The following is a 12,940-nucleotide window of genomic DNA, read 5'->3' on the forward strand; positions in this document are numbered from 1 at the left end:
ATAGTATCTAGCAATTCATTAACAAGCAAAGAAATCGTCCATAAAAAATGAATGCAACAAACAATGGATTTAAATTTTAATCATCATAAATTTTGTTTAAACTTGGTTATATCACCACATTAATTATTCGAAAGTATTTTTTCCCTAATGAAGATGAATTAAACTACATTGTTTTAACTAATGGATTTGAGATGTTACATCATCTAAGGGATTGTTTTCACCGTTGTAGTGCAACTTCCTGCAATATGACCTAACTTACCATTTGTTCCACAAAACACATTATCTTATTAATCACTAAAACCAACCATGAGTCTAGATGCTTTCAGTTACAAATGGTATCAGAGCCGACCCTCGCGGTTTCACGGATGTGTGTAGGCTAGGGTTTAGGTTATTTGGCGCATGTGGGTCTAGAGTGGTCACATGACATGACATATGATGACATTAAACACACAAACGTAGCAAAAGGGGGAGATTCCTGGCTTGGGATTGACCGACGAGGACGTTGATTTTCTAAGAGGGTGGATTGTGTGATATCTTGGTCCAAGGCTTAATAAGATTGATATAATACTCATACTAACAATGTGCATCTTATTTTTCGGAAGTCTGAATCGAAAGAACCTATAGGTTAAACGCTTTTGGTCTTGATCTAGAGTAATCTTGGGATGAGTGACTGACTAAAAAATCCTCTCGGTGCGCATGAATGAGGACAAAGTGTCCCTAAAATACTTGTGTTGGTCTATAAAGATGGTCTATAATTATAGAGAGGTACCATGAGTAATAAGTACCATCAGTCTAGGAGTGGACTGGGTGCTACATCTTGTTTATTTGGCGTATTATAAACAACTGAACTTTAAAAAGTGTAGTACACCTTCGTCGTTACTAGAGATGTCCAAACAGGCTATTCCGGCCCAGCCTGGCCCAGACCCGTTGAAGCACAGCCCGCTTAAACGTGACACGGTTAGGCCTGATTAATTATCCAGGCCGGGCCGGGCTGCGGCTCAACTCACCGAACGAACCAGGCACGGGATGGCCGGTAAGCCCGACCCGAAAATGAACATCGTGCCGGCTCGAGCCCACCAACGCATAAATCTAGCTTAAAATTAGACCACTATAAAAATTTGAACACATTTATAAAATTATAATTGAAGGATATAACTAAATACAATAACATATATTACAAATAATACACATTACTCAAATAAATGATAGAATTTAAATAAAAAATAGAGCTATTTTTGTAATGTTTTCTTATTAAACCGGCCAAGTCCTAGACCGTTCAGAAACGGGCCATACTCGGGCTAGCCCGGCAGGCCAAAAACTCGAAACGGGTTCGGCACGCCGCCCGTGCCGGGCTAGACCCGGACCGGACTTAGATAGAACCGGGCTATGTCAAACTCAGATCTGACCTAAATAGCGGGTTGTGTGCCGGGCTCATGAGGCTCGCCGTATCTTATGAGCAAGGAGCCCTGCTGTTCCCATGAGCAAAATCAATCTAGACCACACTCTCCACATCCAACGGTGCTGCGTCAGGGGGTTTTTGTAAAACGTTGGTGCTGCGTCAGGGGGTTTTTGTAAAATGTACAGAGTTGCAAAGAATATTTTACAAAAACCCCCCTGACGCAGCACCGTTGGATGTGGAGGGTGTGGTATGGATTGATTTTGCTCATGGGAGCATCGGCGCTCCTTACGCATAAGATACGGTCTCTCGTGTTTATTGGTCATCTATATAATCGTTGCTCCTGTTTCTTTACCTCCGTCCCCGCTCCCAAGTTGGCTGCGAAGTCCTCCATGTGCGCATGGTCGAGCGCCACGGTGACTTGCACGCCGCCCTCCTCCGCACCCAGCAGCAGCACCAGCCCCCTGGTGAATAGCGACACGAGCTCCACCCGGCTCGGCTTGCCCCACCCGAAGTCCGTCTCGTACGCCATGAACCTGTTGGACGACCCCGTGTGGGTGAGCCTCTCCTTGGGCACCTGGAAGAAGTCCTCGAGCCAGCGCTCCGCGCCGCCCAGCGGGTCCTTGAGCTTCGTGCGGACCACTTCGCTGATAGCCGCAGCGGCGTGCCCCAGCCCGGCGCCGCCGTCGCGCAGGTGGCGCACGGCGGCCCTCGCGAAGCAGGGCGCCACGCAGTTCCCGAAGTAGCGCTCGTCGACCGCCGGGCCGAGGCGGCGGCGGAGGTCCACTGGCACCAGGAAGTAGGCGTCGCCGCTGCCGGCGGTGTCGTCTAGGGGCTTTGCGCGGACGATGGACGTCCACACCAGCGACGACACCGCGACGTAGGTGCTTGGGAGTGCGCCCAGGTGTCCGCCGCCGATGGCTTTGCTTTGGGCCAGTATCCTCTGCTTCACCGACCTGATGTCCTCGGCGCGGAGCAGGAAGCTTCTCCTCCGCTGGTCCGGTGGGGCACACATGGACGGCGGTCTTGCCACGGGAAGCGCCGGCGCGACCGTGCGCAGGAACTCGCGGGCCACCTCCTCGGCTCTGGGGTACGGGATCGCCGCCCGATCCCATGTCGGCGGCGGTGTCACCACCAGGTCGGGCTCACGAGACGCTGCGGACCACACTCTCATGAACTGCCACAAGGAGTGGCCGTCGGCGACGGCGTGGTGGATGGACACCCCAACCACGACGGCGCGCCCAACCCCGATGGCGGGCCTCGTGACCTGCACGGCGAGCACCGGGGCCGGCAGGCGCGCCACGTTCAGCTCCGGCCCGAGCAGCACCAACGCCTCCGTGTGGTGCTCGTCGCCGACGGCGAGACGGCGCATGTCGTCGATGCTGCCGGCGTACTCGGCTTGGACGAACCTGACGCCCGGCGAGACCGCGGCCGGGGTGCAGTCCACGACGACGTCGCCCGTCGAGGCGCGGTGCGTGAGCTTTCCGGCGAGGGGTCGGAAGACGGGGAGCACGGCGGCGAGGGAGGATTTCAAGGAGCGGACGAGGGACTGGAAGGGCGGCACGTCGGGGCCCTCGTAGAAGAAGAGCCGCTGCATGGGCACCCTGTTGACGAATAAGGCGTCCGTGAACGATAGCTTGACATGGCCGTCGTTGGAGAGGACCTCTGCTGGGGCTGGAGCCACATGGGTGACGGCGAGAATTCGCACCCGGGACCTCATGGTTTGATCAAGCTTGCATTGTTTGATCACTGCCTGCTGGCTGCTGCTCAGTAGTTTGTTTTATAATCCTACGGTTCCTAGACGATGTCGAAGCTGGCAATTGTCTAGAGTACTACCATTTGGCAATTTTCTAGAATACAAAATGTGGAAGCTAGAATACTACCATTTGGCAAGCATGGATGGACTCATTGCGGGAGACTGACCGATCGCTCCAAGAAGACACATTATCCCAACACTTTTCGTGCCTAACAAAGACAAATGGAAGCAGTGCCTCCAGTTTCCAGTCAATTTTGTTGCTATTCTCTTCGTCTTCGTATATACATAATTATAACTATATTTCATAATGTATCTGATAATAAATAGATGACAATACTCATCTCTATAAATTAACTTAGAAGACTTGAAATAGTCTCATTTAGGAAAAACTCAAAATTCTTATGTTTTAGGATCAACCCATCAAAAAATTAACATGGTAAGGTACCATGCTTTAGTCAAATCTAATAGCTCAGATAATAGTTGACAAATCAGTATTCATCGATGCATAAAAAAAGTTATTTATGAATTTTGTGTTGAGAAAATAGAAAATTTTAAAAATAAAACAAGAACATAATTACATAAATCATGACAAACTTAGATGCTACCATATGAAGCTCCAATGTACTAGTTAAATTAAATAGCATGAACAATGACATAACAAACAATATCATGATCTAAGACACCAGCCATACTGCAAAAACAAATTGCATCACATTATCACAAGGCATGCACATTTTGTTTACCGTGGGATATGGCATTGATGTCAGTGTTACATTGACATCGATAAATGATAGAGAAAGCGCTCGACATCCAACTTGGATGGATGATGACCCATTACAGAGGTTAGGAGCAATCACACGAAGAGCGCTTCCAAAAAACTTATTGGCCCTGTCCTTGTGCATGATCATACCATATCTCAAAATGGATATTTAAGTAGACACTTAAGTTGAACTTTTTCCTAGAGGTTCAAGCTACACCCATCCATAACTTGAATAATGGACTATGCCTTGAATTGCAAGTTTTATGCGAACGAGTTTCACTCAAAGTCAAACTAGTACTTGGTTGCATGTATCCTTCCTCATGAATGAAGCATATATGTTGTAATTCCTTGTCTACTCATGAGATTGCTAGAGATCACCAATGTTTCACACACTGTGATGTTGTATAGTTAGGTTCATATAGGCATGTTGTTTAAAGAATGCTCTATAGGACAACATATTTGTTTGTTAAAGCCAATAGAACACACTAAGGCGTTCACCAACCTACCTTACAATGCCTCAAAACTCAGAGAGTATTACATCTTCACTTAAAGAGTGTTATAGATTACTCTCTTAAGTTTACCAGTAACTTGTTATCCATATATCCTTAGTCATGGGATCTCTGGTAAAAAGGTTGGTTCCTGCTATTATAAATTCACCTGGACCTCATACCCATCTCCCTTGATGTGTTTTTGCACATTTCGTGATAGCCCTTTTGTATAGGGATCTAATAGGTTTTTCATTGAACATAAGTTATAGCTACTCGAGAGTTCCCCAATTTCCTGATAGACTTCATGTGTATTTTAGAATGTCTTGTTGACTTTGCACTATCCTTAGCATTGATCACCTTCATAATTACCATTTGGGTATCACAATTCATAAGGATAGTCGGTATTGGTTTTTCAACCATTGATAATTCCAACAATAGCTCATACAACCATTTTGCCTCTACAAAAGTTGTACCCAAAGCAGTAAGCTCTGCTTCAATGGTTGACCTCATCAATATTGTTTGTTTGCAAGACCACCGTGACACCGCTCCATCTCCAATAGTAAACACATACCCACTAGCGGCATAGAGCTCATAAGCATCAATGAAAGTGCATCTGACCCATTAATGAGTTTTGGCATTTTGAGTGCCAACACAATTGAAGGTAGAATGGATTTGATAAGTGTTGAACAGAAAAAATGAGTATATTACATACATTTGAAGATTATATAATGATAAGTGTACTAAAGGCTTAAGAAGAAGGCAAACCTGATGGTATTCCATATATTGTTCAAATGAAGGCAAAAAACATGTATTGTTGTGCTAGAAGATTATGAAAACAATCTAGTTCAAGCAAAAAAAACAATACAAATGGAGTTGATGACATGACTTCTATGTTGTGGATATTATAGCATCTGTGAAAAGCAAGCATATTTGGCAAACGACAAATGAGACATGAGTTGATGATCGTGGATTGATCTCAATAACGACTTGCTTTGCATGAACAAGATGAAGGAACCTGTAGTTGGTAGCTAGTGCTAGTTTTTTCTTTTGTTACTGCATACTGATATATGTATAGAATTGTTGGAAGCAAAAAACAAGTGTAGGTACTTCCATATAACAACAGTATATATACAATACTTTGGAGTGCAAATAACCTCTAAGATGCTATGGCCATAGGACAACTGACATGTGTCACAGCAGTTTGGAACGCACAATGCAAGGGTTAAAAGAAATTATATGGACTCAACATCGTATCTAGTTCAGATAATCTTGTTGTGGATCAGCATGCATATTGGGAAAAGCGTTCTTACAAAATATTCCTACTAGGTGCAGAGAAGACCATAGTATGGTGGTTGCAACCATAGTACTTTTTATATGTTTAACTGACGTCAGAATATGTCTATACAAAACATTCCTACAAGGTACAGATCTTAACAAGGTTGTTACATGCATGCAGATAGACAGTCATTTCATCCTAACGAATTCTTTTATATTAACATCTGCAAATATAAATAAATAAAATTACCAAAAAAATTGAAGAAGATGCACCAGCCGGGAATCGAACCCGGGTCTGTACCGTGGCAGGGTACTATTCTACCACTAGACCACTGGTGCTGTGAATGTTTAAAATTGTTGTTGTATTTATAAAACTAAATTTCTCAGCACCGGTTTCGGCGATCACCAGTCTCTGGGTCCAGTGACCCCGCTCTCGCTCCCCAGGCCCCATCTGCCTCTCCCGTAGGCGGCGTCCATGGCGATCTCGCGCCTGGACAAGTAATAATTTTTCACGAGCCCAACAACTCCAAAAGTGAAGGCAGCCTAGTTATCTATATACCCAATTAATGATAATAAGAATTATAATAGACGAGACAAATTAATTTCTCTTGCCTTTGTGTTGGTTCACTCGTCGACGTGCTCCGTACGCGTGAATGTGATCCAAACACACCTCCCTACCCCGATAAAAAGGCGCCGCGGCCAAGCGAGGGCACAGCACACATGTCAGTTGTACATGCCGCAGCATTCCAGCATCAAAATAAATTCCATGGACCATGGTTTGAAACGATGAATAGGTGTGCAGCGAGACACTGTTACACTGCATATCTAGGCATTGAATTCTCGCAGTCATCGGCATTGATTAGGCATCAGTAGACGAGAGCCTCCGATCCGATGGATTGATACCACTATATATAAGTATAACATGGGCAAAACCCTCGGCCCGCAACCGCAATCATATACTACACGTAACCTTCCTTATCAAGTAACATCATTACAATGAATGGCTAACAAAAACTGTCATCTCCTAGGAGAATTCGATGGCTATGGTAATCTGGCATATCTTACAACGTACCTCTATACTGATTATTCGAACTATTCATCACAAAATGGCTCCACAGTCCCCACCCAGTTCATTGGTTCGAGCGCATAGAAATCGGGTCCGCAGATGATCCGAGAAGAAAGAATTGCCTATGTTGTTGGCAGAAGAAGCATATCGACACCAAAAGTGTAGCAAGCATCAATATGTCAAGCTTGGGGTTCACTCAGAAAGATCGGACAAGCATCAGGTGGCCTCCAATGGCCACAAGCATCACCAGTTTCCGGTGCTTCAGGGTAAAACTGGGGGCCACATTTGTTACCCTCGGGAAAAAATAACATTTGCAGCCAATGCGTTGTGCTTCCCTCGGCCCCTATTCATGTTCAGTTAGCACTGCAAGGAGCAAAACAAGTAGTAATTAATAATAAAGAAGGTAGCTAAAACTGCATTGTATTTTCAGAAGACATCTAATATTTTCAAGGTTACTAAGCAATCCAGTGACACTATCGTCCACAAAACTAGATCAGAATATTTGTAATAAGCAGATCGATTATAAAGGTCAAACGAGGGAGGTTGATTGTCGATATGGTAATCTATTGTTGCAATTTTATCTCCCGAATAATTGCCAATAGTGTGCATTGAGATAAATTGGGTTGGCTACCCAAACTTTGAGGAAGACAATGAATTTAATTGTACTAAAACTCAAAGACTCAAAGGCCACAACTTGGGGTTTCCACATTTGCCGAAGAATTCTAGGCAGAGAAAGCTCATTCATTGTCCGTACCCTGCTGTTCCTCACCCTCGTTCCCATTTACTGAAACTGTCTCTTCATGTTCATCAGCATCATCTGTGTTATGCATTTCCTTCTCTTCCGATGCCTAAGAACAATTATATTCATTACTCCAAAAGCTAACAGAAATTACAGTCATCATCAACGAGAAATGATGAAATAATTGCATATCAATCAAGACATAAGGAATGGGCGCGAAAGGGCCTCTAGCTGAATTGGTTAGGTGGTCTAAGTAGCACTCCTCGGGTCCTGAGTTCTACTCCCCATGGGAGCGGGTTTCAGGGTGTGATTAAAAGAATCATCTCATCTGTCCCACGCCAAAGCACAGGTCTAAGGCTCAGCCCCAGTCGCGGTCGTTCTCACATGGGCTTCAATGCCGCTGTGCATGGGTGGGGCAGGGATTCGGGGTTTTCTCGACCTGTGTGAAAAGGTCTTCTTAATACAATACTCGGGGGCTGTCTTACCCCCGCAGGTCAAGTTTTGACATAAGGAATGGGCCGATGTGAAAATGGATCTGTAAATATATCAGGTTTCCAAAAGAGCACCATAGTGCATAGTTCAAAATAGACAGTAAGAAGCAGAATGCACATGAGATACCTGTTGATCAGGTTCTCCATTTTCCTCAGCTGCATCTTCAGGTTCCTCATGCTCAATGACCTGCATCCTTTTGAAAGCTTCCACAAGAATCATGCCTGACTTCTCAGCATGATTCAAGTATTGGTCAGCAGGAGGATAATGATCCCTGCACATAGACACATGTTATTGCAAAATTTTAATTAATCAAAAACTGTGAGGTGGTCAGGACTTAGGATTCAGAGCAGATGCAATAGAATATTGGTGACGTTACTCTTTGGGACCAATAAGCAGTTTCTGTGATTCAATGTTTTTTTTTTTTTGCTTCTGGTAAGCAATATTCTAGAACAAAACATAGTAGTTCGTGTGATAATGTGTACCTCTGAGAAGCAACGCTTTTTTCTACAGTTAGAGCAACCTGCCAGTCTTCAAATAAATTTGGATATTCAGAAGGATCTGCCAGAGACTCTGCAGCTTTTGGATTAATCTGCATACAAGGTACAGAAAAAAAGAATAAGATAATAGCATGCATTTTTTTCTAATGGCACCACACTTTTCAGAAAGAAGACTAAGATGAGAACATTAAGAAATTACTTTACTGAGGTCGTTTCTCCAAATTGCTACTATTTCTGGTACTTTGCTAGGAAGATACGATCGCGCCATTAGTGCAGCTTCAGGTATACGGCTACTGCAGTGCCGAATACAGAAGATAATGTTTAGCTCTCAAAGGAACAGCACCAGAACAAGGATTTAATCACAGCAAACAAGACTTACCTGTCTACAAGCAACTGTATGCAATCTTCCACTTTACCAAGCATGAAAAGGCAGAGGAAAGCAACATTGTTTTTTCCATGTTCTTTTGCCAAAGAAGCAAGCTTTTCAATTCCTTCAGCATCTCCAAGAGATGAGTACAATAGCAACAAGCCACTTAAATCCTTCGCTTGAAGAAGGCATTCCTCCGCCATCTCTAGCTGCAAGGTAGAGTTATGGCATACCCACACCAATAAGTTATCATTCACAAGCTAGTACAGATAGGATATGTTCGATTTAGGTCATGTCTCAATTGACATCATTCCCATTCACATGGAGAGTTCTAGCCAGAAAAACATGTTCAGTTGAAGTTTTGAGAAGATAAAAGGCCCTAAACCAAAACTGTTTGATCACAAAAGAATAAATGTCACACTGTAGAAAAGGTATTCCATCCTCAAAAACTTATTTCCTAGCAATGTAGTTATTTAAATGCCAAATACAAACTTCCGTAAGGTTCACAAACCAACCTTGCCTGTGGACATGGCGAGTTCACCCAACTGCTTCCATTTAGATTCACTCTGTGCTTCTATGACGATAGCCTGAACAGTAAATAGGAATGAGAGGTCTTATAATATACTACATCCGTTCTCGAATATTTGTCGCCCGCTAGCTCATTTTTGAACTAAACCGCGACAAATAAAAAAGAACGGAGGGAGTATGTTACTTTGTAATTTTGTAGCAATGCAGTATACAATACCTCAAAATAGTCTATGATATTTGGAGAAAGAAAATCAGTGACAATATAATCAGTACCTTTGCAACATCTAATTTTCCAAGCTGCACAGCTAGGTCAAACTTGTAGTCAGCATCCGTGGCTATCTCAAGAGCCTCTTCCAACATACCTCTAGATTCCAAAAAATGAGCAACACTGCCATATGAAAGAGAAACAAGAACCGAGGTTAAAAGAGTACAGACTCTAAATGATGTTGGCCAAAATACACAAAAAGGGTGGAGAAAACTAAGTATACTAAGTCAGTAAATTATGAACATACACAAGAAAAAAACAATATTTATTTTTTACAACATAAATATACCATTAAAGGAGTCTATTTAGATATGGCATACATCAGAACAGTTAAGTGACACTACTATATACATCAATTTAACATATAATCTGCCGTTACGAAATAGAAAACGGATCTAAAAGCAAAGATAAATTAGAGAGAGAAAAGAGCGTAGAAAAAAATCAGTTTACATTTTGGAACAAACCTATTGTATTGTGCCTTTGGTATGGATGATAAAATTTCATTTGCATGTTCCAAATCCCCACGCATCACAAGGGTCTTGTACTCAATCAAACTCAGAAGTAATGTGTACCCAATGATACTGTATCAAGCTTATATGTTAGTCACAGAAATTAACAGCAGATGTTACAAAAGAAAGGAAACATTGTTTTAGAGAAAGCGCACTTAAACTCCTTGTCAATAAGATAAACTCGACTTTGGTTCGCAAGATATCCCAATAGGTACATAGGGCGATCCAAATGATACATTGTAGTGACCTGTAAGTACAAAGCTTATAACTGTGTAAACAATTGAAGTCGTGACTCACAAAGTGGCCATATAGAGAACTTAAACAGAAGAAAACGTTTTCAAGGAGTAGACTATTTTTACCTCACCACCAACACAATAATTTAGGCGCCACAACGAGTTGTTATAGATAAAGCAGTCTCCAACCCAAATTCCAGTTCTCACTCGCTCATTGACCTCGTGAAGCAGCTCAAAAGCATCTTCGACACCTTCATCCACAGGCTTTCCACCTTCTAGATAAGAAGCAACAACATCTCTCTAAAAAGCACATATCATAGTCATTTTGTTTATAACGCCATGCATCACAAGGTGGGTAAAAGGAAAAAGAAACAAGATAATAATCATTTGACGATACAATATCTTACATTGTACTTGAGGATGTAGAATGATGTATCACTTGCTATTGCAACTAGGTCACCACTATCAGCCCAGTAAACGTTCTATAAATGCATGATAAAGAAAAGGTTAATAGTAAACTCATACATTTTACATACAAAATTTCCACCCAAGAAAAAATAATACTTGATTCACCTTAACATTCACATCGATTCGGCGTATTAGTCTACAATCAACCCAGTCATAAAAGCAGATGAAATCACTAGAACACATTGCCAACAATACCCCACCAAAAATACGCTCTGCTGAAAATGAAGGGCGGATAGTTTTCTTCTCCTGAAAAATCAGATAATTTAAGTCACAGGACAATGAGAATACCAAAAGATTAGAATGTGCTTTTTGTGAAATATGGCTAGATCAGAAACTTCACATTTGCTTCTACAACTCCTAGAGAAGTGATATGGTTAATAAAGGCGAGCAGGCAAGGGGCATGCAAAAAGCAATCTCCTATGAATTGTAAGCCTTAGTAACAAATCATGGGAAAAACTTGCTGCAGAAATCAAAGTGTACAAGTAGAATTTTATCCAAAAACATCCACCGATCAAAAGAACATGTGATGAAAGAAAAGAAAGCTAGTAGAGTCAACTGAATACTAAAGGAGTAAAGGATGCATGTTTACAGATGCCAAACCAGAGGTAAGGTTTACGTAATTATGGAAGAAATGAGAAACTTGCATCTGATAGAGAGAGAAACAATAAACTAAACTAGAATACCTGAAATGATTTACTGAAAATCTTTATTCTTGATGTACTTTCCCTAATTGCATATTCTCCTTCTGATGACCAAACAAATTCCAGTGCAGATCCAAATGACCTATTCCTCCAGGCCAGGGCAGTATAAATTATGTACTCACCATCTCCACATACAACAACGAACCGTCCATTAGGATTATGCTTCAAGCTCTGACCAACCAAAAATAATTAATCACAATCAGATTATACGCCACACAAAATGAGCACCACCAAATAATAAAACGAAAAGATGTCCACTTAAAAACCACACTATAAACCTACAATAGTAACAAGTTTTAAAATACAAAGAACACATCAGCATCCAAAAGTACCTGTGGGTACAAATCACAGCTTCCTAACTCTTTTACAGCCAACGGTAATCTCTCTCCGTCTGTGACCTGATTTGCAAAATGCAAGCTGTTAAGTGCTTGCTAAATTATTTAATTTTATGCTGAAATAGACCGACATACCTCAAAGCCTGCACCGACTGTCTTAATATTTACAGTTTGTATTTCATTATGTTTCGCCCAAATGATTTTCCCACCGGTATCCATACTTGCTATAGGTACTTCACGGCCCATTTTTATCATAATGGCCCCCTCGTCATAACCAATCACCATCCTAGACAGTAACAAAATAGTATACTTGTTTCAGCATTAGGAAATGCCAAGGTTGCAAAAAATGCTAGGTGCTAGGCCACTCGTGATTAAATGAGATTAAATGTTTATGTTTCAGTGACACAATAGATACGTATGAGGATATATATAGCTGCATATGAAAGATTAAATGAGAGATAAAGAGTTATGTTTATACAGCTCACTTGGCCCATTGTCTTAGGAAAGCCCACTAGCCCATCTAAGCACTACATCTCCTACTGATGCCCTAACAGCCAGCACCATCTATTCCCACCCAAACGCTGCCATCACGCAACAGCAGCACCTTCCACTTCCCATGCACCCTGCTCCTTCTGCTCCCGTACCCCCAGCCCCATCCGCTCTCTGCTCCATGGTGCACTACCTCTGCTCCGCTCCGCTTGTGGGCAACCATGTCTGGTTCTTCCATTCGTGTGCATGAGGCAAGGCTGAAAGCAGAGGATGCAAAATCAAGTAGATGACATGCAAAATCAAGCGACATGGACACAGGTCCTAAGTCCTAACCCTGTCCCTTCTCTTGTTTTCTTCACCATCCAGGAGTCTGTCGGCTCGCCCCAAGTTTAATTGGACACATATAGCCTTGGCGGCGCGCTAGGGCTCTGTTTTACGCTAAAGCGTGTTACAAGTGTTTAATGATGTTTTTTAAACACTGGAAAATATATAGTAGGCCAATAGGCAACTACATAGGATAGGACCTACTAGATACCAAAAATCTCAGCCTGTCATGGGGTGGCAACCCAGAGCATG

The 12,940-nt window shown here is 42.5% G+C and overlaps 2 protein-coding genes and 1 non-coding gene across 5 annotated transcripts in view; all 3 read right to left on the reverse strand.

Annotated features, from left to right (window-relative positions):
- Positions 1–1,136: 1,136 nt before the first annotated feature.
- Positions 1,137–3,193, reverse strand: LOC103631128 (anthocyanidin 3-O-glucoside 6''-O-acyltransferase). The gene has a single exon (XM_020539811.1). The coding sequence runs from the start codon at positions 3,114–3,116 to the stop codon at positions 1,719–1,721; it is 1,398 nt and encodes a 465-aa protein (XP_020395400.1). The 5' UTR covers positions 3,117–3,193; the 3' UTR covers positions 1,137–1,718.
- A 2,750-nt stretch (positions 3,194–5,943) lies between these two features.
- TRNAG-GCC (transfer RNA glycine (anticodon GCC)) lies at positions 5,944–6,014 on the reverse strand. Its single transcript has one exon. It is a non-coding gene; the product is annotated as a tRNA-Gly (tRNA).
- Positions 6,015–6,501: 487 nt separating this feature from the next.
- LOC100216577 (uncharacterized) overlaps positions 6,502–12,940 on the reverse strand; it is a 28,848-nt gene continuing 22,409 nt past the window's right edge. For 2 of the 3 annotated variants that reach the window (XM_035959393.1, NM_001362443.1), the window contains exons 10-25: positions 12,011–12,161; positions 11,873–11,938; positions 11,523–11,711; positions 10,945–11,085; positions 10,779–10,853; positions 10,498–10,671; positions 10,294–10,385; positions 10,094–10,210; positions 9,638–9,752; positions 9,352–9,423; positions 8,849–9,045; positions 8,669–8,762; positions 8,455–8,561; positions 8,099–8,243; positions 7,496–7,589; positions 6,502–7,104 (exon numbers count right to left, since the gene is read on the reverse strand). In XM_035959393.1, the coding sequence (XP_035815286.1) occupies positions 7,085–7,104; positions 7,496–7,589; positions 8,099–8,243; positions 8,455–8,561; positions 8,669–8,762; positions 8,849–9,045; positions 9,352–9,423; positions 9,638–9,752; positions 10,094–10,210; positions 10,294–10,385; positions 10,498–10,671; positions 10,779–10,853; positions 10,945–11,085; positions 11,523–11,711; positions 11,873–11,938; positions 12,011–12,161 (1,849 nt within the window). In that variant the 3' untranslated portion in view covers positions 6,502–7,084. The remainder of the gene's footprint in view (positions 7,105–7,495; positions 7,590–8,098; positions 8,244–8,454; positions 8,562–8,668; positions 8,763–8,848; positions 9,046–9,351; positions 9,424–9,637; positions 9,753–10,093; positions 10,211–10,293; positions 10,386–10,497; positions 10,672–10,778; positions 10,854–10,944; positions 11,086–11,522; positions 11,712–11,872; positions 11,939–12,010; positions 12,162–12,940) is intronic. The other variant, XM_035959392.1, reaches the window with a different exon arrangement.

The sequence above is a fragment of the Zea mays genome, chromosome 6 (genome assembly GCF_902167145.1).
Source record: "Zea mays cultivar B73 chromosome 6, Zm-B73-REFERENCE-NAM-5.0, whole genome shotgun sequence".
Classification (NCBI taxonomy): domain Eukaryota; kingdom Viridiplantae; phylum Streptophyta; class Magnoliopsida; order Poales; family Poaceae; genus Zea; species Zea mays.